Here is a 27315-nt window from a genome sequence, read left to right on the forward strand (position 1 = left end):
TTGGAGGCGAGACTTTATGTCAGGGACGGAGCAGACAGCTGCCATCTAGAAAAGACTGTTTCAAAAACAAGGGAAAACAAACGCAAAGGGCTTCACCTGGGACGAGGGTTCCCCAGACCACAGAGCAGGCTGTGTGAGCTGTGCCAAGGACTCGGGTTTTACACTGAGCCACGTGGAAAGCCACTCCAGTTTTAGGTAATTTTAATATTCTTTAAACCCAAGATACTAATTTGCAGGGTAAAGTCATTTATACAAGAAGGAAACAAAAACAAACACAATGGCAGCTGCTCAAGTTGAACTGAAGGGAAAGGACAAGCTTCTGGACCCCTGCTCACGCTGCAGTGTCCAGCACACCTCAGTCCACACGCTGGCCTCTTCACTCTCATCTATAAAGGAAAACACTCAGCAGCACCGACAGAGGCCACTTTTCCTTTGAAAGCTCAGTTCTTCTGACTGTGGGGAGCTAGGTCTCTGTACTACCTCCTGGCCTCTATCTCGAACCAAAGTCTCCGAAACACAGCTGAAAACCGGGGACAGAACTAACTGCATGGTCTCTGTAGCCCTACAGCGGGGAGACCCTAGTTTGTGCTGAATTATGCAGATCAAGTGTCCATTGAGTCTGTAAACCATTACTGTAATTCCAAATCCCAGCTCAAAGTGTACACTGACGTTTACCCCACGTTTCAGGGTGCCCCTTTCTCTATCATTCTTATCATTAAGCTTTCTGTTATTCAACATAAAACCCACAAAGCACACAGCAAAATACTAAACACACTCTAATTCACTGTTCTTCATCAGCAGTTAACATGTTTTCACTTCTACCTGTATGATAAATGACATGACAGACTGGGTAACATGAAGTAAGTTCAACAGTGACCTCTCATCTGAATGATTGGCCGGTAAACAACTTTTGGGTTACACTATCACAGATGAAGGGCTGAAAGAAATGGTAAAAACAAAGCCACTTTTGAAGCGGCGTGCAACCCACCTCGTTGGCGCCACTGAACAGGGGCTCTCCGGTGTGCATCTCGACCAGGATACACCCGAGGGACCACATGTCAATAGCGAGGTCGTACGGCATCCCCAGCAGCACCTCCGGAGACCGGTAGAAGCGACTCTGAATATACTGGTATATCTGAAAGATTTCCAAACAGCAATCACTCAGGCTGTGTATAGTTGTGCTCAATGCTGGATTCAGAATACTGGCCTGATTTAGCAGAGAACGTTAGTAAGGACGGACTTAATTACTGATTTTTAACATTAGACTATCAATATTGCTTAAAGAGTCAGCAATTTTCAAGGGACTGGTTATTTGAAATGCAAAATATATAAAAATTAAAGCCCTTTCATTTAACCTATCCTAATAAAAAATTATGCCTTATTAGAAGAATATATATTTAGAATGATTTTTTTCCATATTAATCATTCCTTTCGGCTAGGACTGACACTTGGTTTACTATTAACAGCTAAACTCTACCCACACTAACGTAAAGAAAGCATTTCAGAATTATGAGCCAAATAACTTCAATACAATCTGATTTACAATTCAGACACTAGTACTCCAGCTCACAGGTAAATCCTCTAAATGTCGTTACCTAAAGAGTCAACTGGGAGTCATTTCTGTATTGTCATTTCTTTTCTATTTCATCCCCATCTACCTCAATTCAAGACAATGTAGAGATAGAAAATCCTGAAATGGACTATTTTCAGTGAAATAATCTGAGAATGCCTTAACAGACCGATTCAATTCACTCACTCATTATAAATGTGTATCTAGAAGTGTCATTAACAAAAGAAACAAAATCCTCCTCCTACACTTTCTATCTTAACATTAAACCATGCAGCTATGAGAACTTGTGCTTCTCCCCAGGAACCAGTGAGGACAGCAGCCGGGCTGTCTGCCATGAAACTTCTCACCGTCCCTGGGATCAGTGAGGACTGCAGCCAGGATGTTAAGAACTGTCCCGGGCCTCCACGGGCTGACCAACCCAATCTTTTTGTTTTTTAAAGATTTATTTTATTTATTCGAAAGACAGAGTTACAGAGAGAGAGGTAGAGACAGAGAGACAGGTCTTCCATCCGCTGGTTCACTCCCCAGATGGCTGAAATGGCTAGAGCTATGCCAATCTAAAGCCAGGAGCCAGGAGCTTCCTCCGGGTCTCCCACGTGGGTGCAGGGGCCTAAGAACTTGGGTCACCTTCCACTGCTTTCCCAGGCTACAGCAGAGAGCGGAATAGGAAGAGGAGCAGCCGGGACTAGCACCGGTGCCCAAATGGGATGCCAGCACTTCAGGCCAGGGCGTTAACCCGCTGCGCCACAGTGCCAGCCTCGACCAACTCAATCTTAAGAAGAAAGACTATTTGGCCGGCGCCGTGGCTCACTAGGCTAATCCTCCGCCTTGCGGCGCCGGCACACTGGGTTCTAGTCCCGGTCGGGGCGCTGGATTCTCTCCTGGTTGCCCCTCTTCCAGCCCAGCTCTCTGCTGTGGCCAGGCAGTGCAGTGGAGGATGGCCCAAGTGCTTGGGTCCTGCACCCCATGGGAGACCAGGAGAAGCACCTGGCTCCTGCCATCGGATCAGCGCGGTGCGCCGACCGCAGCACGCCAGCCGTGGCGGCCATTGGAGGGTGAACCAACGGCAAAGGAAGACCTTTCTCTCTCTCTCACTGTCCACTCTGCCTGTCAAAAAAAAAAAAAAAAAAAAGGTTGAAAATCCCTAATCTGAAAATATGAAACTTTCTTAGCACCAACACCATAGCTCAGGAAATTCTGAATTTGGGAGCAATTTGTATCTTCAGATTAGCACTACTTGATTGGTAGAGGCTATGCAAATATTCCCAAGTCCAAAAAATTCTAAAATCTGAAAATACTTCCAGTTCCAAACATTGTGGAATGGGTTAGTATATTCTATTTCCAAGTTGCAAAGTCAAATCCCTGTCACTCTCAGCCATGAACCCTCTGCTACTGAGACTGCCTTATCGCACAGCCATCACCCACAGTCCATCACTTCCCGTTCAGTGTGGTTACAGCAGGGCCTGTGACATAACACTGTGCACCAAAATTCGGCAAGGAACTACTTCACACAACACTCCTGCCCTGCTACCTTCTGATTCTTGGGGCAACAGATCCAGGGGCAGGGCCACTACTAGGTATTTTGGAAATTATTTCCCATGCAAATATTTTTAAAAGATTGATTTATTTACTTGAAAGGCAGAGTTGCAGAGGCAGAGAGAGAGAGAGACACACAGAGAGACATCTTCCATCCACTGGCCCACTCCCCAAATGGCCACAACAGCCAGAGTTGGGCTGATCTGAAACAAGGAGCTTCCTCCAAGTCTCCCACATGGGTGCAGGGGCCCAAGCAGTAGGGACATCTTCCACTGCCATCCAGGCCATAGCAGAGAGCTGGATCGGAAGTGGAGCAGCCAGGACTCGAACCAGCACCCACATGGGGTGCCAGAATTGCAGGCAGCAGCTTTACCTGCTATGCCACAGTGCCAGCCCCTCCAAGCAATTTAACGCACATAGTTTAAAACTCACCAAATTACATAAATGGACAGCCAACACAGTTCAGCTGACAATAAATTCTGATATTAGGACAGAACAAATGATTTGGTTTAAAGAGGGGAAAAAATTTCCCAAGTCTAAACTGTATTAAAATTACTCTCAACACAGCGTGTTTTTCCCCCATTTATAATGTATTCTTATCCAGTATTAAGTATGAGAACCTCTTGATTTTTCATAGGCATTTGAAACCATAAACTTTGCTCCCTGGTACAATTTTTATTTTTTAATTTTTTGGACAGGCAGAGTTAGACAGTAAGAGAGATAGACAGAGAAAAAGGTTTTCCCTCCGTTGGTTCACCCCCCAAATGGCCACCACGGCCGGCGCGCTGCGCCAATCCAAAGCCAAGAGCCAGGTGCTTCCTCCTGGTCTCCAATGTGGGTTGCAGGGCCCAAGGACTTGAGCCATCCTCCACTGCCTTCCCAGGCCACAGCAGAGAGCTGGACTGGAAGAGAAGCAACCGGGACAGAATCTGGTGCTCCAACCGGGACTAGAACCCAGAGTACCGGCGCCACAGGCGGAGGATTAGCCTCGTGAGCTGTGGCGCCGGCCCCCTGGTGCAATTAATAAAAATTATTTCAATGATCATAGCATTCCTACGCTAAGATAACCTGCAGAAAATGACAGACAATCCTGTTCAGTGGCCAGAACCTGGGCGATTAAATCAGCCTGCTTTGTGTGTGGCCTGGACAAGAGCTGGGCAGGACAGAAAACTCCAACTAGCAAAAACAAGAATGGAAAAGACTACATGAAGCAGTAACATTTGAATACTAGCTACTTTAACGAAACACAGTTTAAATACTCTCAAGGAAATCTAATTGCTGAAAATGGGTAAAATGTTAACAAGTATGATTCTTTCAAGAAGAGAACTTCTATTTTACATGCAAAACACACTGTTAGAATAGTTTTCAAAGTCGGAAAAATCTGACTTCCTATATCAGCTAGACAATTTATCACCATCAACATGTCTGTTTTTAGCAGTCCAAAGAAAATCAGCTTGGACATGTGTCAGAATTTATATAAATTCTAAATTACTACAGGAGAAATAAGATATAAACTTATCAAAATAGGAATGTCTATCACTGTTTAATTCCTATTCGATGGCACCATGACCAATGAAAAATTACTCTATTTTTAAACCCATCAGTCCTAGGGGAAAAACATTTATCTTGACTGGCCATTGTAGTACTAGAATATCCCCCAAATTTATACTAAAACTTCTCGTTGGGAAATACAGTTAGGAATCATCTAACGTTTCATTCTCTCACTTTGTATTCTCTTTCAATCTTTTAGCATACACAGTTTAAAATATACTCACTTTGAAAAATCATTACCTTCAGATTCAAAGTATGACTATTCACCTTTTAAAAGGCAGTTCTCCCAAAACAGGTATCAACATAAGGTGATTCAAATGTAACATTTCCAAGATAAATAACCATCCTGTGATTGCCTCCAAACTGTATACACATTAATTACATTTCTCATCTAACCGCACTGTCACACCTCATGGTATTTTAATTTGCCAAGTCTTGAAATCATACTTACCCTCTGCCCCAATTGACAAGAACTGCCAAAGTCGACGATCTTGATTGCACTGCGTTTGGGGTTACAAAGAAGGATGTTCTCAGGTTTTAGATCACAGTGAATGATACTAAGTTCTGGAGTTGCCAGGAAAAGCAGTGCCGTGCACATCTGTTGTGCAAACTTGCGCGTAAGGTTCAAGGAGACCCCTCGGAAATTGGTATTCCTCAACAAATCATAGAGGTTGTAGGACAGCATTTCAAAAACTAAACAGAGATGGTTTCGAAACATAAAATGGCGTTTCAAATGCACTGAAAGAGAATAAAATTTCATTTTAAATTATACACTCGATATAAAATGAGTGTTACACTCACATGCACTCTCAATCTGTAGCATCACAATGTCAAGTGCAGAGTGAGAGCCAAGTTAAAGCTTGGAGATCTTTATTAAGAATAATCTGAACTGTTCTTCTGCTGAATCAACTGGGTGCAACATCTCTTAATGAGCAACACAAACAAGAAATACCACCAAAATCGCACACACCAAAACACAAAGTCAGATCTAAAGGATACGAGCAGCAAGCTAACAAATGAACAAACAATCCAGAGGATAGTTCAGCAACTTTAACTTCCTTTTAAAGAGAACATTTTTTACTTCCTGAGAGTGCTGCTACCTCACAACCTGCACTGTTTCACCGACTAGACACTCTGCTCTGTGTATGAGGCAGCCTTCTCTTGTATGGGTTTCCATCTATGAGCATATAACTGTGTGCAGTAATAGTGTTAACCAGTCATTTCCTCTAACGATCACCAAATTAGCATACAATTTTTACTTTAAGGCAAATGTGCCAGTGTTTGAAAATCATGCTTTGGAAGGTATAGAAGTTCATGTTCAAGGAATCTGATTCTGATCATGAAATTGGCACATGAAAAAATCTTATATGAGACTGAAGGTTTGGGGCCGGCGCTGTGGCATAGCAGGTGAGGCCACCACCTGCAGCTCCAGAATCCCATATGGGAGCCAGTTCGAGTCCTAGCTGCTCCAATTCTGATCTAGCTCTCTATTATGACCTGGGAAAGCAGTGGAAGATGGCCCAAGTGCTTGGGCCCCTGCACCCATGTGGGAGACCTGGAGGAAACTCCTGGCTCCTGGCATCAGATTGGTGCAGCCAGTTGGGGAGTGAACCAGTGGATGGAAGACTTCTCTCTCTGCTTCTCCTCTAATTTTTTTTTTTTAAACAGGCAGAGTGGACAGTGAGAAAGAGAGACAGAGAGAAAGATCTTCCTTGTCCGTCGGTTCACCCTCTAATGGCCACTGTGGCCGGTGTGCTGCAGCGGCACACCGCGCTGATCCAAAGGCAGGGCCAGGTGCTTCTCCTGGTCTCCCATGGGGTGCAGGGCCCAAGTACTTGGGCCATCCTCCACTGCACTCCCTGGCCACAGCAGAGAGCTGGCCTGGAAGAGGGGCAACCGGGACAGAATCCGGCACCCCAACCGGGACTGGAACCCAGTGTGCCGGCGCTGCAGGCGGAGGATTAGCCTATTGAGCCGTGGTGCCAGCCAAATAAATAAATCTTAAAAAACAAAACAAACAAACAAACAAAAATGACTGATGCTTGGCCACGCTTCAAAATAAAACTTAACCACAAGAAGAAATGAATAGACTTGTGAATGAGTAAATAATAGAAAACATGGTATCAACAACTGCTGACCCCCTAAGAAGGCTTAATCCTCACTAAACTGCTCCAAAGGCTGCGTCTTAGAAAGTATTAGCACTGATTTCACACCTGTTTAGGTTATGTCTTCTCTTTTCTTTAGAGATTTATTTATTTATTTGAAAGGCAGAGAGTCACAGAGAGGCAGAGTCAGACAGAGAGGTCTTCTATCTGCTGGTTCACTCCCCAGATGGCCACAACAGCCAGAGCTATGACGATCTGCAGCCAGCAGCCAGAAATTCCTGTGCGTCTCCCATGTGGGTGCACCTACTTGGGCCATCCTCTACTGTTTTCCCAGAACAAAGCAGAGAGCTGGATCAAAAGTGTAGCAGCTGGGACACACACTGGGGCCCATATGGGATGCCGGCCCTGCAGGCGGTGGCTTTACTCACTACGCCACAGTGCTGGCTGGCAGTTTAGGTTATTTCAATACAGAAAAATGCTGCCCTTCACTACATTCTTCCATATACCAAAATGAGCACCTGTAACTCCACTGGAACCACATAGCAATCATCTGTCAAGGAAGGTTCCTTCGTTTGGGTGTTTCACTCACACAACAGTATTCAGTATCTACAAACTGAGCACTGTGCAAGTGCTGTGTTTCTGGTAATAAACATAGCTTTCACACCACTCGTGATACAGGTCATCTGGGGTTGGGGTAAGCGACACAATAAAAACAGTGCACGGCTATGTAAGTCTATCCCACTGCCAGACACAAGAATGTACAATATACACTCTTAGTCACTTCAGTTCACAGATTTAAAACTAAGAACGGGGCAGGCGTTGGATCTAGTGGTCGAGACACAGCCTGGGACACTTGCATCCCGTATCAGAGTGCCTGGGCTCAAATCCCTTCTCCACTTCCAATTTGAGCTTCCTGCTAATCCTCCTTCAGTTCCTTCGGTGTCACCTCACAATGCCAAGTTTTTACCAAGTACCTCCAATGTCCTGAATACAACACACTGTCAAAGAAAGCTCAACACAAACTTATGTCTTTATTTTTTTTAAATTGAGTTTTGGAGAGAAGGGGAGTTGGCAAGAATTTGATCCCTACCTAAATTGAACTTTCTTTTAATGAGACCATGGCAGATATTACATAGCCCAGGTAAGAAATAATGTTGTATGGTAAAGAAGTAGAATTATTTAAAGGCTTATTTTTTATTTATTTGAAAGGTAGAGGGGTCAGCACTATGGTGTAGCAGATAAAACCGCTACTTGTGGTGCCAGCATCCACTATGAGTGCCAGTTCAACAGCCCTTATCCATTGTTTCAGTCCCCAAAGGACATCAGGTGAGTCTGGGCCAGGAACTCAGTCCAGGTCTCCCATGCTGGAGGCAGAAATCCAACTACCTGAGTCATCAGCACCTCCTCCCAGAGGCGGCATTAGCAAGAAGCTGGAGACGGACGCCAGAGGTGGGGTCCACATGACCCTGGTCACTCAGCGAGAAGCCTAGGCTAACATCATCTCCAAAGAGCTCTCAACGTTCTTAGGTAAAATACTACAACTTTCAGAATTACATGCACTGATTACTTTAAACACAAAAACGAAAACCATTATCCTGTTACTTAGTAGCTGACATGGGTTTGAAAACCTACTCCACGGCAGCCACATTTTCTTTAAATACCACAAAATGAAAATGTTATAGTAATGCTATTAACATTTTGCCCGCTACACCCTAGTGTGAGGAGGAAGATGACGGTGGCATCCAGAGACCCGTTCATAGTCAAGCATCCTTGGAATGCCTCCTTGAATGGAAACAGGCTCGACCCTACTAACTCACAAACGATGGTGATCAGCAGAGTCTCGGCAAACGTGATGAGAAAAGTCTCAGAAGACAATGTTCCTCTTAGGGCTTACAGCATGTATTCACAGAGGGGAATGAATGGTGCAACTCATCCCTGCTGCGGATGCGGAAGGAAGCAAATCTCACACATGAAACCTGATGTAAATCCCAGAAGCTTGTACCTTTAAACCTCTGCTACTGGTTTCAACTAGTTGGAGGAACTTCCCTGTTCTTTATAAAGGAGTCTGGTAAATAAAATGTAAACTTCAGTTTATCAAGCAAGAAACAGTATTTCTGAACATGAGTTACTAAGTACCTGTGCCGGCAGGAACTCTGTAATTTACTGATCCTAAGTTCTGTATCTTAAAGTTGATGGTATCTTATACGTAAACAATGTGGCAGTGATACTCTTCATGGTAGGACATAAAATAATGGTGTCTTTTTTAATTTTTTGACAGGCAGAGTGGACAGTGAGAGAGAGAGACAGAGAGAAAGGTCTTCCTTTGCCGTTGGTTCACCCTCCAATGGCGCCACGACCGGCACACCGTGCTGATCTGAAGGCAGGAGCCAGGTACTTCTCCTGGTCTCCCATGGGGTGCAGGGCCCAAGGACCTAGGCCATCCTCCACTGCACTCCCTGGCCACAGCAGAGAACTGGGCTGGAAGAGGGGCAACCGGGACAGAATCTGGCGCCCCGACCGGGACTAGAACCCGGTGTGCCGGTGCCGCTAGGCAGAGGATTAGCCTAGTGAGCCACGGCGCCAGCCAAAATAATGGTGTCTTAAAATCACTGACATCTTAGATTTGATTCAAAATAGTAGGAAAGAAGGTATAACTAGATGTTTTGTTCATGTATCCTTTGGCCCTGTTGTTTTTAGAAGGAAGACTGTGCGACAATGGAACAAATGTGGGTGTGGAGTTAGACGGGGTAGAGCCCAATCCCAGCTCAAGGCCTGTGACCCTGGGTATACTACTTCTTGTACAGTATTTCAGGATTCCCCCATCTTCCTTATAAGACTGCTATGATTATTACAGGCGACAGAAGAAAAGCAAAAGGAATACGGCGGGCATTCAGGAAGTGGGGCTGTTACCTCGTTTCTGCTGTGGTAACTCTAACAGCTTCAAATGCTGCCAAACTGACAATAGCCTGGGGAGAAGCTGGTTCAGATATTCCAGAAAGGGGCCCACAGCCAGGGATGACTGTCTAGTGTCTGAGGCAGATCAGAAATGGCCCAGGTTTTCAGAAAGAGGACCCTCTGGATGAAAGGGCATCACCGACACCCACAATGGCTCTTGTTCAGTTGTGCAGTGCAGGAGGACACTGGCTCCTATTTCGAAATCATACACTGTCTGCAACGCACATTCCCCGAGCTGTGGAATACTACTGCCAGATAAGTAATTTACATAAACAGATGTGTGCCCCCTAACCAAAATAACAAAATCTTTAATGAACCACTTTAAGATAAAATCCACATATTCTGATACAAAAATAACCATGAACTCACACATCCGGTCGAGGCTGGGGCACACAGCATTGCTTGCCTACTTGCTTACCTATATAATATTTCATTTCAGTGTCATGTTTGTTCATGAGCTCAAGAAGTCGCACTTCTATCTGGGCTTGATTGAGAAAAGCCTTCTTGTTCTTGATTATTTTAATGGCAACCCATTCCTGCTCCACACGATCATAGGCCTTTACCACCTAAAAGAGGAAAAGATGAGTCATTCCTAGTTCATCAATGCAACAATTCCGCAGCAGTTCACAGTTCACCTCAATGCTACCATACCTCCTTCTCACTTAACTGTTTTCTAATTCTTTCTTCTGACTTTCCGAAGTAGAAAACATCCTATTTGTTTCTATTCAATGTATGATCTATTTATACAGTAATATTCAGTCAACCTTATGAATTGAGTTTCTTCTCTCAGCCTTTCAATACTTCTAAATATCCATAATAGGCAATTTTTTCAAAAAAAAATTAGTTTGTTTTCCTCCTTCAGAAATAAATTATGAATCTTGACAAGTGGTTTGGTCTTTTGTCTTTCTTACTAAGTACCACTATAAAACAGTTCATCCAACTACTCTTCTAATGAGAGAAAAACCTAGTTTAAAACCCAAGAGTATATACGAGATATTTAATACGTTCAATTTCATCTCAGAAAGCAGAAACTTCGTAGCTTGAAGTTAGATTTTTTGCATATAACACAGGTATATTAAAAAAAATTTAGTTTACACTTACAAAAAAAGTAATACAAATCACCAGAAAAATTCTATAGTGTATTCTCACACTCAGAGCTCATGACAGTTTCAAGACTCTCTAAGCAGAAGGTAGCATTTTAACTGACTGAATGTAAACTACACTTCTAATAGCAGATACAGCCTGAACAGGTGATCATTCCAGATACATTTTCCTGTACTTTCAAAAAGTCTGGGGGTGGGGGTCAAAGGCCAAATGACTCCAATGTATAGGCTGGGGACCATTTAATTTGAGGAAGAGAATACTCCAAGATCTATAACCATCAAGGTTAAATACAGTGTGAACGACAGGTTATAAACAGATCAACAGCAGTAGCTTGTATTTCGCCCAATCCTCCCACACCTTTTCTATCGGAGGTTACCCACGTAAACCTCTGTCTTCTGAGTCACTGAGGTACTGACTGCCTAAGAGCTGGAGTTCAGTGTTCACATCCTAATGGTGTCCAGGACAAAGGCCACTCAGAGGGACCCCAGTACTGACTGACTTGACAAATAGTTAACTGGCTAAATGTGAAAGCAGTGTTTTCTGATCCTGAATTATAAATTCAAAAGGGATTTAAAATAAATAAACACCCAGAACCCAGCCACAAGGATTCTGTTTACTGGTTTGGAGCTGAGTTATCAGTCCCAGGTCATTTTGTGTGTGTGTGTGTGTGTATAATCAGGATTGTTAACTAGCCACAGAATTGGAGAAGTCCCTTACTTGACAAGGACCTGGCAAAATCTGAGAAAGCCTGACCAAGTCAATATGAAGGTATTATTCTGGTGAGTGATAGGTCCTGAACCAGAACACATGGACGCTGCACAACATCTCAGCCCAGGACACACTCAGTCTGACTTCATGAGGAGTGTAATGTCAAATAGGCCCAAATTTTCAAAGATGTGCTATACTCTGAGAAAATTAAGGTGCAAGGAGAGGGGGGAAACCTAACTATTCACGGAGATTGAGCAGTCAGTCAAGGACAACTCAACTAAGGGATTCGAATGTATGGCCAGAATTTTCAGGTGGAAGTCACAGTATACTGAAATGTACAGCTGAGAGTCACAGCCCAAACACTGGCTCAATGTCAAGGTGGTGATGACAATCTCTAGATCTAGGGTGTTCACATTCTTGGTTAAGCGCTGGTCATAAGAAATGCTTTTGTTTCTTGAGAGGCTGGGACAGAGAGGCAGAAGCTGCATCTGACACAACGGGAATCCCTTCATACTAAAGGACTCTACAAGCACTGAGAAACTCCTTACTCGGGAGAAAAGAGGCTACAAATCAAGGAAAAGACCCCTAGACTATGTACAACTGCCACGGCTCCTTCACGCTGTGGGAAGGCGCAGACATGTCATGCTCACGATCCCAGGGCCACCTCAGAGTGACAGGACCTCTAACATGCCTGTTCATATTTTCTTACATGTTTAACAGCTTAGATTCTCCAAAGTTCAGACTGCACATGGCCTGTAGGACTTTCTGTCCTGGGTGGTTGCAGTTTACACATGAGGAATTTTCCCTCAAAGGATGAAAAGGGGCAGATACCTTTACCTTCTCTTGGGATAGAAACAGAGGAGTAAGCATATGCAGGCTCCACAAGTAAAAAAAAAAAAAAAAAAAAAAAAAAAAAAAAAAACCAAACCAAAACAAAACAAAACAAAAAACCACCCCCACCCCAAACAAATGGCAATTTAGAAAGAGCCACTGAGGGGGCCGGCACTGTGGCGCAACAGGTTAAGCCGCCATCTGCAATGGCAACATTCCATAAGGGTGCCAGTTCAAGTCCCAGCTGCTCCACTTAGGATCCAGCTCCCCGCTAAAGCACATGGGAAAGCAGTGGAGGATGACCCAAGTACTTGGGCCCCTGTACCCATGTGGGAGACCAGGAAGAAGCACCTGGTTCCTGGCTAGGACTGGCTCAGCTCTGGCCATTACAGCCACTTGGAGAATGAACCAGTGAACACAAGCTCTCTCTCTATAACTCTGACATTCAATAATTAATAAATAAAATCTTTTTTAAAGGAAAAGGAAAAGTCACTGTGAGCCCCTTCTCCCTCATCACTGAAAGTCAACAATCTCTGCATCGTAGGTCAGTACCTGCCTCTCCGACAGATCACGCTGACCTGAAACAGCAGCAAGCTCTGAGTCAATGCCACAGGAGTGACCAACGGGAACAGCTGGGGAGCTGGGACTGACTGGAGGTGTTGGTCTGGATACTATGATCCAAGGGACCAACGTCATCTAGAGCTTTGTGCTTTACACAGAGGTCGGGTGGCAGGTAAGGAGGGAAGAACAGCAGGTGGAAAAGAGAGGCCAAGAATGAAGAAAATAAAACAGGTCTGTTGTGAACCCCTTCCTGGCATGATCCTTACCATCAGAATTAGCCCAAGCGCAGCGGCAGTGCTGGTCTCTGGGGACGGGAGCCTAGCTACCGATCAGAGGCAAACATAATTCGAAGATGGGGTAGAAGAGAAACTTAGGGCACAGTCCAAGACATCGAAACCTCCAGAAAAGTTAGGTGGCAACCACCGTGCCATCTGGAAATGTGAATACTTTTCTCTATGAAGAGGTCTATCAGACAGGAAGGCAAGTATCTCTAACGCAGACAATGAGGAATCATCCACAAACTATAAAAAGTTCAAATGAAAGATTAAAATCCACCACTAAGTTGGGCTGGGCATTTGGCCTGGTGGTTAAGACACCAACTGAGAGGCCCAGATCCCATTTCAGAGCACCTGGGTTTGAGGCCCAGCTCTGCTCTCAATTCCAGATTTCTTCTAACGCAGACCTTAGAAGGCGGCAGTGAAGGTTCAAGTGGTTGGGTCCCTGCTGCCCACACGGGAGATTTGGATTATGTTCTTGGCCGCCAGGCCTAAGCGTGGACCGGCTGCTGGGGACATCTGAGGCATGAACTGTGGAAAGGGGAGCATGTGTGCTTTCTCCCCTTCTCAAATAAACAAAATCAAAACGTAAATAAAAATAGTAACAACTTGTTCATTAGTAAAATAAGCACTTGGTAGTCATATAAAGTTTAAAAAAGTAATGGAGTTTTTACAGCTGATGCAATCATAGCATCTATGGAGAACTATGATAACACAAATATTTAGAAAGCCCTTTTTAGATCATTTTAAAAATACTGAAGTGTACAATGAGGAAAGATTCACTAGGAATTCCTTCCAATGCATGAAATGCAGCATTTTCCACTAAGTTACCTGTCCAAAAGAACCTTTGCCTATCAAGGAGTCAATTTCATAACGGTCCATCCACTTTTCTCCGTTTTTTACAATATAATCGTAGTTGTCGTCATCATAACCATCGTTGTAAACCTTCCGCTCCTTCTTGTGACTAGAATCGTCTCCCTGGCCTTGCTGGTGTCTTCGCTTCTTTTTTGCATAGTAAACCTGAAATGAGAACACATGGTGTTAAGTAAATAATGTAAACCACTTTAAGGTAGAGAACATGTGTCAAGTTCATACAGATAAATCTATCAGCAGGAAACTGCTGAGTCGCTATTTTTTGTAACAAATACAGAAGATGAAAAAGCTTTCTACAGTTGACAAATATTTGAGTTAGATATAATCAATGAACAATGTTTTCAATGAGATTCACTTTATAATTATACTGCCTATTTATTTTATAAACAGGAGATATCAAATGACTGGCCCAAAGCATCCCATTCAGAAAGAACAGAGGGGCTGGTGAGCCTTTGCTTGTTAGATTAAGGTCTAATTTAGGCAAGGCGAGGTACAGCGACAGATCTGTCTGCGATACAACAGCAAACGTCAGACCGCAGAAACCCCCTTTCACAGCCTCACATTCCCAAGTGCTCTTGTGCCCATCATATGGAAAAGACTAAAAATGAAAGTCTCAATGTAGATCGGGGTAGGGAAACTTTTTTCTGCCAAGGGCCATTTGAGTATTTATAACATCATTTGTGGGCCACACAAAATTATCAACTTAAAAATTAGCATGCCACATTGCATGGAAGTTTGAGTCCCGTCTGTAGTTGCTCTGGCAAGGAAAGTCCATTCACAGGCCTTATACAGGCCGTGGGCCAGCACTTCCCATCCCTGATGTAGATGAAATAAAAAAGGCCCACTGAGACAGGTTCAGTTTCTCAAGTCAATAATAAGATTAACATAAAAGTCATGCCCATCTCACTGCCACTGTTTAGATACCCACATCCCACACTGGCATGCCTGGTCTGAGTCCCAGCTCCTCCATGCCTCTGACACAGCTCCCTGCTAATGCACCTGGAAAGCAGCAGGTGATGGTCCAAGTATAGGGGTTCCTGCCATGTTCATGGGAGATCCAGATGGGTTCCTGGTTCCCAGCTTCAGCCTATACCAGTCCCTGGCTGTCATGGGCATTTAGGGAGTGAAACAGTAGCAGTAAGAACCCGTGGCTGTTTGTCTCCATCTCTGTCTCTTGTGCGTGTGTGTGTGTGTGTGCATATCTCCTTCTCTGACATTATGCCATTCAAATAAATACATAAATAAATCTCACGCTTTGTTGACAACAATTTATCAGATATTAGCCAACTCATATTACCATATTGGTAATAATTTATTATGTATTTCTGGTAATTCTAAGAAGTTTGGTATATCTTTTATTTTATATATATATGTATATGTATATGTATATATGCATAAAATCTAACCCAGAAATGTTACTGAGTGCACTGTGATTTTTCATTGCCACAATATATAGCTAATATAATAATACGGTGATGTAAGAACATCTTCTTAGCTAAGTGGCTCTAAAGATAGCAGAGGTCTTCCATGTCAAAGCAGGGCTCCTACTGAAGAGAAAAGCAAGCAGGGGCTCCTCTTTTTCTCTTCTCGAAAGGCTTATTTCATAACTAATCCCAGAGCTGAGTAAGGCCAGAAGAAAACGGCAGTCAATCAAAGGTCTAAATTACCAGGAAAATCATTTTTGGTGGCAAATATCCAATTATAAGACTAGTAATTCAAAGTGCTTGCTGTTTTTATTTTCTTCCATCATGAAAAGATAGAAAAGAACATACACAAAGTTTTAGAAGACAATAAAACTACAGAAATACAGACCAATCGAAGAAACTAGCCAAATGCCTGTAACTGAGTCTTAAATGTCTCTCAGAGCTTCTGACATTCATGGCCACAGTGGAAAGAAATGCACAGACCTAACTTAAGCAAAACTCTCAACTCATGAGTACTCTACAGCCATTATTCCTTCTCTTCCTTGTTTTGGAGAACAGTTATAAAAATGATAACTCAGGGGCCAGCGCTGTGGCGCAGCGGGTTAGTGCCCTGGCCTGAAGCATCGGCATCCTATACGGGCATCAGTTCGAAACCCGGCTGTTCCACTTCCGATCCACCTCTCTGCTATGGCCTGGGATAGCAGTAGAAGATGGCTCAAGTCCTTGGGCCCCTGCTACCTCGTAGGAGACCCAGAAGAAGCTCCTGGCTTTGGATTGGTGCAGTTCCGGCCTTTGCGGCCAATTGAGGAGTGAACCAGTAGATGGAAGATTTCCCCACCCCCCGGCCCCGCAACTCTGACTTTCAAGTAAAATAAATAAATCTTTAAAAAAATGATAACTCAGCATATTACATACACCTTTGAAAAAGATTAGGTATCTATTATTATCTATTTTTAGCAGTCCTTGTCAGTACACCTTTTAACATGGTTATAATTATAGTATCTATAAACCATTAACCAGGCCTTTTAAATAACCACCAATATGACAATCTGTAGGAATAAACCAAGTCTAGGATGTTTAAAGAGGCCACAAAATAACTCTTTACCCCTGACCTATGGCAAGATAGATGCCACTGGAATCAATCAGTAGTCTTACCTCATTAATATGCTTGTATGTTTTGATCAAGTCAACAGAAAGTTTTCTCAGGGGAGCAGTTGCTGGATCACGGAAGGTTTGGGGCATCCGCCTCTGTAACATGACAATATCAGGCATCACCTTAAATAGACAGAAAAGACTAACTCTTTAACCAGACTGCACTGGCATAATTCCCTCTTCAGTAACCTGCATGTTACTACTAAAAAAATAAATTAATAAATAAATTAAAAAAAAAAAAAAACAGATTTCTAAATTACAAGATTATACATTCTCTGTCAGGTATCTCTTTCATCTGGATCCCACTGAAATAAATAAATGACGACGACTGAAATAAATAAATGGAATTAGAAGATAACACACACAGTTGCCCAAGGCTTCAACCTGCTGCCCTGAAATTTAAACAGCGAATCACAGACATGCCCTTTATGCAGGAGCCACACGCAATGCTGCCTAGAGGGGCTGCCTGGAGAAGAGGAGGAGTAAGTTCTGGTGTTCCGTAAGCACAGTGGGGTGATTACAGTCAGCAATAATCTGTTTATAGTTCAAAATAGCTACAAGAAAGGATTCTGAATGTCCCTAAAACAAAGACATGATCAGTGTTTGCAGTGGTATATATGCCAATAGCTGATCTGGTCATTACACATTGTATACTTGTACTGAAGTACCACTATCACATCTCATAAATATGTACAATTATGAGTCAGTCTAAAGCACTAATAAAAAACCTTTACTCGTTCTAAAACGGGGTAGAGGAGAGAAACAGGGCTTCCTAACTACATAATTAGCCTACAGAAAAATTTCTTCTGAATTATTCCAAATCTGACCTGGTTTGCAACAGGCATACAAAACACAGAAACAAAAAACAGCCACTGGAAGCAACTTCCAGTTTCCTAAAACAGAACTTCAAGATCCAATTAGCCCCCCAAAACAAGCTGGCAGTAGAGCCCCCTTCCTTCCAACTTCTGGGGCTGAAGAACTACAGCTCCTGACACCATCAGGCCCTGCCATCATTTTCCCATACAATGAAGTAAATAAAACATCCCACCCACAGGAGTACCCCAACCTTTCCCTCACACCTTTCTCCCTCTTACCTATCCCTAAACCACAGTTCCCTCCATTATCCAGTAGGCAGGGAGGGGCTCCTGCTTCACATGTGCACTGCGATAATGAAGACAGCACCCTCTCAACAATCTATCAGCCTGTCTATGACCTCAGGCCGCTGTCCAAGGCCCGTTCTTCCCATAAATGCCATGCCCAAGTGATGTGGTTCCCAAAGGGGCTCTGAGCAGTCAAGAGATCCTCAAAACCTGCGACCTCCACTCAAGGCGCCCTCGCCCATGCTCGTGTTCCTGCCTCCAGCTCTTAAACACATTCATACCACGAAGTCTACTGGGCCAGAAGTCCACACCACAGGCCTTCTTCAAAGGACACTCGGGTCAACTTCAGGAGCAGAGTAAGAACAAACCCGTCATACCAAGACCTCACAGAAATGTCTCTGCTAAGCTAACCTACACTAACAACAAAGGAAGGGAGGGCTCCGACAGGGCAGAGCAGGACACCGCACCATCCCTGCGCCTGAAGAGCTGCAGTGCCGCTACCTCTGACCTAGGTGCTGCCTCCTCCACCAGTGTTAACCGCAGTTTCTCTGCAGGGATCTCAGCCTACAAAGCTGTTATCCCGGTGGCAAACTCATTGGATTATCAAATGAAGTTAATAATATCTCTTCCCAAGAGAGCATCTTAGGATCTTACAGTTCCAAATAAGGTCTGAGGGGATGGAAACCCTCCAGGATTGTTAATTATTTGTCTGAACAGATCATCAGAATCAACCTGAGTCACTTAATTTTTCAGATACACATTGTTTTATTTTTCTAAAAGGAAACAATAAGTGAAGCTAAATTCATAGGATATTTTATATATTCCTTTATCAAAAGAAAAATATCAATGATCAACATGTCAATTCTTTTCATGTTATGAAAATGAACAATATAAGCATTTAAGGCAACGAACAAAGTTTCCATTTTTGTTTTTTGCTTAAGTTACTGAAGTTCCTGACATTGTTTGCAAACAAAGCCCCTGTTTGGACTTCTACAGCATGGCCTCAGTGTGAGGTTTCACAACATCTTAACCAGTGAAATCTTTCATTACTTCCAAAATAAAAGCTGACAGGAAGTATTACCACTGGTGAAGCCAACTAACTAACTTGTCAATAATAAAATAACAGTGGCCAAGTATTTAGTAAACACTGTTTTTAGCATGCACATCTTTACATGGCCGGCATGCAACCCAACAGCACCATGAGGAAGTATTATTCCGGCCACCAGCTCACAGAGAAAGCTGAAGCTCTGAGTGAAGTGACCTGACCACCGCGCCTACAGCCAGCAAGGAGTCCAGCAGAGGCGGCTCAGGTGACCCTGCCAAGCCCTGCCGGAACCGGCCCTTGGCCAGCAGCTCCCTTCCAATTTTAGGCTTCTATCTTAGGTAAGTCATTTTTAGGCTATTTGCTAGACAAAATAATTGAGGCATACATGAAATAAGCATATGTACCTATAAAATTAATTAGGTAAAAAAAGTCAAAATCTTCAGGTTCTTAATTGACCCATTTACAGTCCCACTGGTATTGCAACTAAATGAAAAAATAATCAGTGGCTACATCCAGGGGTAATGATGCTCACTGAGAACACCAAAATTCCAATGAAGAAAATAATGGCACACATACAGTACACACACAAAGCCACATCAGCAGCACCGTGTCCTGTGATCACACTTCTGCCCAAATGTCAGCGCTTCCCAAGGGCACTAGCCTTGGCCTGCTGCTCAAAATCCACCTGCAAGGCCAAATCCAGTGGCTGCTGCCCAGCACTTTACTTCGGTCCTGGCAACAGAAGTTACTATTTTGGGGGCATCTGTATGTATCAAGCAGATGCCTACCATGCACACGACCAGAGTCTATTTCAGTGCGTCAAACACTACCTTGTACAGAGGGCTCAAAATACAAGGAAAGGACAACTTAATTTCTACTAAGTAACAGCACTCCCTTTCTACTGGGGTTTCATACTAATCAACCAAATTTTGTTTTGTACTGCTGCAATGACAGAAGTACAAATCCAGAATTAGAAAACAACTTTTCTAAATATCAATTCCACATCTATACCAAGACTCAAGGTCCGCCTTAAGCGCTGGGTGTGTTCCCCACCTCCTGCTTCTTACAGTCACAACTCAAGAGAACAGAGTGATGCAGTCAGTGGCTCCCCTCCTCCCTCCCTTCCAAAGCTGAAAAGCAAGCCCATGATACACAAAGGACCCAACACAAGAGCCACGTGCAGACAGGAAACTGGATGAGACGTCACCTACGGCCTCAGCTCCCCGACTGCCAGCACTGGACACCCGCCCACAGTGCTCACATCTCTTGCCTGGTCTCTTCACACAGACCACAAAGCGAAAGAACACCTGCACTTCCTTATGTCAGTATTAAAAGCTAAAACAACCTTTAACTCCTTTTTTCCAAAATATTCTACAATGAAAGCCCTAGGACTTTTATCAAAAGTTATTTCTAGTTTGCTAATATCTATTTCATTCATTTCATTTCTGTTGACCTCATATCTCATATGTAACAAAGAATCAGAAACACTATATCCTGCCGGCCTTGCTATTTTGAGAGCTATTACTAAAGCTGACTAGCATCTACCACACATGTCTAGGGTACTGGCAGAAAACCGGGGGAGCCCAAAGACACTCGGCATTCCAAACACCAGCCTTGCTCTTCCACACTACCTTTACTACATTTATCTTGTCTCCAAAATTTATTTTTGGACAAAATTTTTCATATAACAAAGATTAACCACCAGAATTAAAAGTTAAAGTCAGTTCATTTGGGCATCGATTCAAGACCTGGCTGCTCTACTTCTGATCCAGCTCCTCGCTAATGCACCCAGAAAAGCAGGGGAGATGGCCCAAGTACTTGGGCCCCTGCCACTCAGGAGGGAGACCCAAAGAAGCTATGGACTCCTGGCTTCAGCCTGGCCCAGACCCAGCCACCAAGGCCATCCAAGGAGTGACCCAGCAACTGGAAACGCTCTCTCTCTCTCTCTCTTACTCTGCCTTTCAAATAAATAAAAACCCAAATCTTTCTAAAAATAATGAAGTTCATTTCGATATACAAGAAATCTTACTTGAAAGACACTGACAGGATGACAAGAATCAATACAAGTCACAGTGAAATCACAGAAAATTGTACTACAAGGTGCTTCAGGGGGTGCGGTCTAGGGTACCAATTTCACACTCAAGGAACAGATCTGAAGGGTCCACGCTGACCCGACTCAAAGACAGGAGCCCACAGCCTGTGCCTTGTAGGCCATACTACGTCAGCCACTTTGTCAGTTCTGAGAAAGCTATCTTCTAATGTAAGTTATCAGCTCAGGAACTTGAGGATTTTGGTACAAATATTTGGCTGGTTATTATTACTTAAAAGGCAAGTTTCTTATACCATATGGATCTTTTTAAATGTTTTACAGCTTAAAGTACATATACGAAGTGAAATATCTCTCATGTTTTAAATAATCCAAACCCAAACAAGATGTTAGCTGCATATAAAGGCTGGCACTCTAACTAAATTACTAAAATAACTTTAACATACTAGGAGTTTGTCTCGGCCTCTGAGGCTCCCAGAAGTTAGATGTCAAACAGTACAGTATCTGAAGACGGAAGCCTGGGCTGGATGCCGAAGCTGACTGCTTGCACACTGGAGAAGCCACAAGGGGGGCCCAGTGTCTTCAGCTGGAAAAGTCCATCACAAATAGCACTTTGCTTGACAGGCTACTTCTAAACAACTGGAAAATTAATCCAACCATGCTTTGTTTCTTCAGAGCATAATGCAAGGGCCGGCACTGTGGTATAGGAGAAGCCTCTGCCTGCAGTGCCAGCACCCATCTGGACACTGGCCTAAGTGCCTGAGCCCCTGCACCCAAGCCTGGAGGAAGCTCCTGGCTTCAGATCGGCCCAGCTCCAGCCGTTGCGGCCATTTAGAGGTGGGTCGGCGGACGGAAGGGCTCTCTCTCTGACTCTGCCTTTCAAATAGATAAATCAATCTCTTTTTTTAAGTCCGTTTCCTAAACCTGTTGGAGTACCTTGTATCACTGAATTAGAGGAAAGATGATGCCTTCTAATGAAACGTGAGAAACTTTGGAAGCTTTTGATCATTACTTCCTGTTATCAGCCACCTAAATACTGGCAATGGAAGGGCAGTCATTTTCAGTGTTCATCACACATGCAACCCTGTGGGGAAAGAAACTTCTTTTCGGGTATAGCTAATAAGAAAATCCTCCTCAGGGCAGGCCCTTGGTCTAGTGGTTCAGCTACTGCTTCAGAGGCCCACACGCCACAGCTGGCTCCCGCTCCTGGGCAGACCCTGGGATGCAGCCACGCTGGCTCAAGTAGCTGTCGGTTCCTGCCATCCAGCTCATGGCTCCAGCCTGGTCTCTGCAATCAGCTGAGGACTGCACAAGCGAGTCTGGGTTTCTCTCAACTCTCCATCCTTCTCAAATTTAAAAAAATAAAACATAAAGGAAATTCTCCTCAAACCAAAAATCAATGCAAAGAGTCAAGTTCATTCATTCATAAAGATATTTAAAACACACACATTGTGTCTATGTTTGTATGTTTATTAAGATGTTTATCTATCTTTATTAAGATGTACCAGCATTTATTCTCATTAATACCATCTACTTTATGGAAAACTGAATTTCTAGTCTATTAGAATGAATAGCATGGTTAACTTGCATAGCTGTTTTTTTAAAGAGTTTTACTTTTGTTTTTGTATGAGGATACTTCCAAAAATTCATAGGAAATGCATGTTTCTATTCCATTATCCATGAACTTTTCAATGTGCCCAAGTAATGTATAATAACACTAAAATTGGTTCTTTAAATGTGCTGTAATTGAATCTTGTTTTCCTGTAAGTTAGCTTTTTCTGTTTGATTTTTTGGCTTTTACTTTGCCAATATTCCATAAAAAGTAAGCTTTCTCTTCCTTTGGAAATGACATTTTCCTCTATTCCAGAATCAGAGACCATGGATATGTTTATGACTGTTTGGTAATAAAGTAAAATATGAAGTAAAAGAAAATATCAACAAACTGTTTTAATACAGAGTGATTTGTCAACTCAGAATCCCATATAGCAGGTACAACCTAAAACAAACAAAGCATTCTGCCCAATTAATGTCTCAAAATTTTTAGGATATAAACTAACACTCCAATGGTCCTTTCTTATGCTTCATGAACTTACCTGGTTAGTTAGAGGTTGCTGAATCTGGTCAGAATACGATAAGGCAGAAACCTGTTGGTCACTTATGTTTGGCTGGCGACGGTCACTGTACTGATGTGAATGGGGCATCTGTCCAGCCATCTGAAGGCCAGCAGCATGGAATGAAAATGACGGTGCAAGCCGAACAGATGAAGGTTTGCATGCTGAAGTCTCTCCTCCTACAAGAAGATACATGGGGTTTAAGGAGATATTCATTTCCTAATGTTTGTATTGCTTGACATTCTGGTATTTCTTTTAAACAAGGACATTAAAATGCTCAGTAGTATTAAAAAAACCTTTACAGCTACAGTTATATGCCACTCAACATAAATATTATATATTTTAAATGGCAAAAATATAGTGATTTAAACAAGTTATCTATAAATCTGTGCCAAGGAAATACTAAGAAAACCTTTTTTGTAAAGCACCAGCAGTAACCTTTCATACTTATTTTTCACATACAAGACTTCTCAACGGAGAAGCACTATGTGAGTGATACTGTGAATTCTTGAGAAGGGAGACTCCAACGGATCCGCTGCTCACAAATCAACTCGAAACAACGCTGAGATGCTGTTCTGCACCTGCCAGGTATTCCTAGCATCCTCCAAACCAGAGGGGAACCCCATCCTACTGTTACAGGTCACGAAAGGTTGGAGAAACACACACACAAGCACAGAACTACAATTCTCAACTCAAGGATGGTGGCTTCCTCTGAGGGACCTCTCCAACACAGTCCTCAGAGAACCCAGACCTGGCAAGCTCGCCACCAAGTAAATAAAAATAATAAGAATCTTAATAAATAGCCCATGGGTAGACCAGAACCATGACCATAATATCCATGGTAGAAATGGCGTCCATAAAAGTATTGGTAGCTGACTAATAAAAGGTAATTCTTCCTTCAGCAAGAGAACAGAGAGAGACCTGTGTTCTTACATTCAGCCAAAACAAAGCACCAAAATCTAGACACAGGACGAACTAGCTCCCACCCCTCAACAGCCCACACTGTCCAGCACCAGGACACTTTTTCTGATGCCCACTGTTCTGACACATGCAGCAGCAGCATGGGTTCCACAGTGAGACCACCGGCTCTCAACCAGGCTGCCAGGGGAGACGTGCCAGCTCCACACCACTCCGGGGCTGCATGGCTGTGCACACCCACCTTCCTGCTAGTTGCTAGTATCGGTGATACCTACCTGCAGTGGAGACTGGGGCTAAGTGCTCTAACACATGGGAGTACTCAGAACAGCACTGACAATCAATGCAGTTAGTAACCGTACCACATTGTGAGCATCCTGTGATGTAGTTAAGGACATGGGCATGGCGCCTGTTCCTGCAGAGCAGACCCACTACTTGAACATTGCACAGATTCTGCAAACTGAAGAAAGCAAAGCTCAGTTGCCTCCAGACACTTCTGCTTCTATTTTCTCCCACAGCAAACACCATGCAGTTGACCAGAATCACATGGTAGGAATCGCATTAGAATTTTTTTCCTCCCTAGCTCACCTCATGCCACTCATTCTGCTGGTTCCATCTCGTACAAGAGCATTCAAATACAACCCTTTCTCCCATCCTCATCATCACAGGTCTAAGATGATCAAAGCAGGCATCCAATAGCTTTCTCTGTTCTGCCTGTTTGTAGCTCTGTGTGTCTTCCACATGGATGGCTACAGTGTTCTAAGACACACATCTGAATTCCGCACCCCTTCCAGTCTGAGTACCACCTGCCCTGAGCGCAGTTTCTGTCTCTCCCCATGACTCGGGTGCTGTGAGACCCTAACTGACCCACGCTGCGTGACTAGTAAATACCTGCTAAGTGAGTGAAAGAGCAGAGGACCTGCGATGACAGATAGCATGACCTTTCTAATCATTTCACTATTCAGAAATGAAAAACACGGAGTAGGCGTTGGGGCACAGTAGGTTAAGCCTCCACCTGCGGTGCGTCGGCATCCCATGCAGGCGCCGGTCCGGGTCTCAGCTGCTCCACTTCCAGTCCAGCTCCCTGCTAGTGTGCCAGGGAAAGCAGTGGAAGATGGCCCAAGTGCTTGGGCCCCTGCTACCCACGTGGGAGACCCAGAAGAAGCTCCTGGCTCCTGCCTTTGGATCGGCCCAGCTCTGGTCATTGCAGCCATTTTGGGGGAGCGAAGCAGAGGAGGAAGAGCTCTCTGTCTCTCCGTCTGTAACTCTGCCTCTTAAATAAACAAACGAAAAACACATTCGGTTGATTCAATTACATGGAGCAACTTTGCTCCCAATGTTTTTTACAGCAAAAAAAAAAAAAAAAAAAAAAAAACCAGAAACCTCAATGTCAAATAACAGAGGGGAAGAATGAGTGTGTGTGTGTGTGTGTGTGTGTGTGTGCGCACGCATGCGCACTGTTTTATTTCTGCTCTCATCTTATTCCATCAGTTACCAACAGGTGTGTTAAAACTCTCCCATTTAAGCTATGTTACTGGACAACCCAAATCTAGAGCTGCTACACTTTTCTGATTAATTAAATCTATCATCATTATAAACTGTTCTCTTCATTTCCAATAATGTTTTTGCTTTGCTGATATCAGTGTGACTACATCAAGCTATGTCTTCTTCAAGTTTTGCGTAGTATGCTTTGCCCATCTTTTTACTTTCAATCTTCCTGTTTCCTAATGTTCTAGGTATGCTTCTTATTATAAACAGCATGCAGCTGGGTTTTAATTATGTGAGAACACCAACAATCTTTCTGTTTGCTCCAACTGTTTTGTTCCTTTCTTACCTTGTGTTCAACTAAGCTTTTTATGTTCCCACATACACATGACTTCTAATTACCTTACGTCACATTGGATTACACATTTCTTTACGCACTAAAACTTATTTGCTTCCTTAATTTATATATATATTATCAATTTCTATTTTCTTTTTTTAAGATTTTATTTATTTGAGTGGTAGAGTTACAGACAGTGAGAGGGATAGACAGAGTGAAAGGTCTTTCTTCCATTGGTTCACTCCCTAAATGGCTGCAACGTCCGGAGCTGTGCCGATCCGAAGCCAGGATCCAGGAGCTTCTTCCTGGTCTCCCATGTGGGTGCAGGGGCCCAAGGACTTGGGCCATCTTCCACTGCTTTCCCAAGCCACAGCAGAGAGCTGGACTGGAAGAGGAGCAGCTGGGATTAGAACCGGCATCCACATGGGATGCTGGCGCTGTAGGCAGAGGAATAACCTACTGTGCCACGGTGCCAACCCCTCAATTTCTATTTTCATAAGCTCTCAATTATATATGAATTTAGTATTTTCATAAGACATCAAACTGACCACTTGGTATGGGCAGACTCTGACTCCAGGATGCTTCTGGAAGGGCAGATGATAATCCTTTTAGCCAGATAGCCAGGAAAGGATTACATCAAGAAAGGCAGCTCTTCAATGATGACGACGATGATGAGAATCTTAGTTCATTTTCTCAACCTAGATTCAGTAATCATGCATTAAATTCAACAAGTACTTACTTTCTGGGGGCTACACTGGCATTGTCTCATGGGAGCCACAATGCCATTCATGAGCTAAAACAGCACTTCTCAAATTTTAGTAAGCTTACAAACTGTCTTTGATTCCTGTTTAGGATGTAGATTCTGATTCAGTAGATATAGTTAGGGCTTCAGAGTCTAAATCTCTAGGAAGCCACTGAATGAAGCCAATGCTGTTTTGAGTAGCACCTAAGACAAGCTGTCTGACTAATACAGTCACTGTATTCTGACTACGTAACACACTAAAAGACTTTCTTCCCCAATATTAAGCCCAAAACATATTCCTATGTATAAGATTGGTGTGCTAGGTGACAATGCAATGTTCTTTTAAATTTTTGTGGGGGTAGTCTGAATGTGGACTAATAAATCATTTTTGTTTTGCATTTCTGGGATTTGAAGCTATTATACCATCTACCATACATAGCTAGTAACAATCAGCTGCTTAGTAAAGTGCAAGATGAATGAAGCCTCTGCAAGGGGCAGCAGGGACACTAGTGACCCTGCCTACAGGTGTGCCTGCTGCGTGTGCACTGTCCCCTCTTAGCTCAGGGACACTAGTGACCCTGCCTACAGGTGTGCAGGCCCTGTGTGCACTGTCCCCTCTTAGCTCAGGGACACTAGTGACCCTGCCTACAGGTGTGCCTGCTGCGTGTGCACGGTCCCCTCTCTTAGCTCAGGGACACTAGTGACCCTGCCTACAGGTGTGCCTGCTGCGTGTGCACTGTCCCCTCTTAGCTCAGGGACACTAGTGACCCTGCCTACAGGTGTGCAGGCCCTGTGTGCACTGTCCCCTCTTAGCTCAGGGACACTAGTGACCCTGCCTACAGGTGTGCCTGCTGCGTGTGCATGGTCCCCTCTCTTAGCTCAGGGACA

At 43.6% G+C, this 27315-nt stretch overlaps 1 protein-coding gene across 10 annotated transcripts in view; it reads right to left on the bottom strand.

Annotated features, from left to right (window-relative positions):
* The window catches only part of DYRK1A (dual specificity tyrosine phosphorylation regulated kinase 1A), a 145420-nt gene that overhangs the window by 20945 nt on the left and 97160 nt on the right, over positions 1-27315 (bottom strand). For 8 of the 10 annotated variants that reach the window (XM_008274878.4, XM_070071824.1, XM_070071822.1 and 5 more), the window contains 6 exons: positions 22931-23127; positions 16649-16768; positions 14028-14216; positions 10136-10283; positions 5109-5395; positions 989-1135 (listed from right to left, as the gene is read on the bottom strand). In XM_008274878.4, the coding sequence (XP_008273100.1) occupies positions 989-1135; positions 5109-5395; positions 10136-10283; positions 14028-14216; positions 16649-16768; positions 22931-23127 (1088 nt within the window). The remainder of the gene's footprint in view (positions 1-988; positions 1136-5108; positions 5396-10135; positions 10284-14027; positions 14217-16648; positions 16769-22930; positions 23128-27315) is intronic. The other 2 variants (XM_070071825.1, XM_051833625.2) reach the window with 1 other exon arrangement.

This window comes from Oryctolagus cuniculus, chromosome 4, assembly GCF_964237555.1.
Source record: "Oryctolagus cuniculus chromosome 4, mOryCun1.1, whole genome shotgun sequence".
Taxonomy (NCBI): domain Eukaryota; kingdom Metazoa; phylum Chordata; class Mammalia; order Lagomorpha; family Leporidae; genus Oryctolagus; species Oryctolagus cuniculus.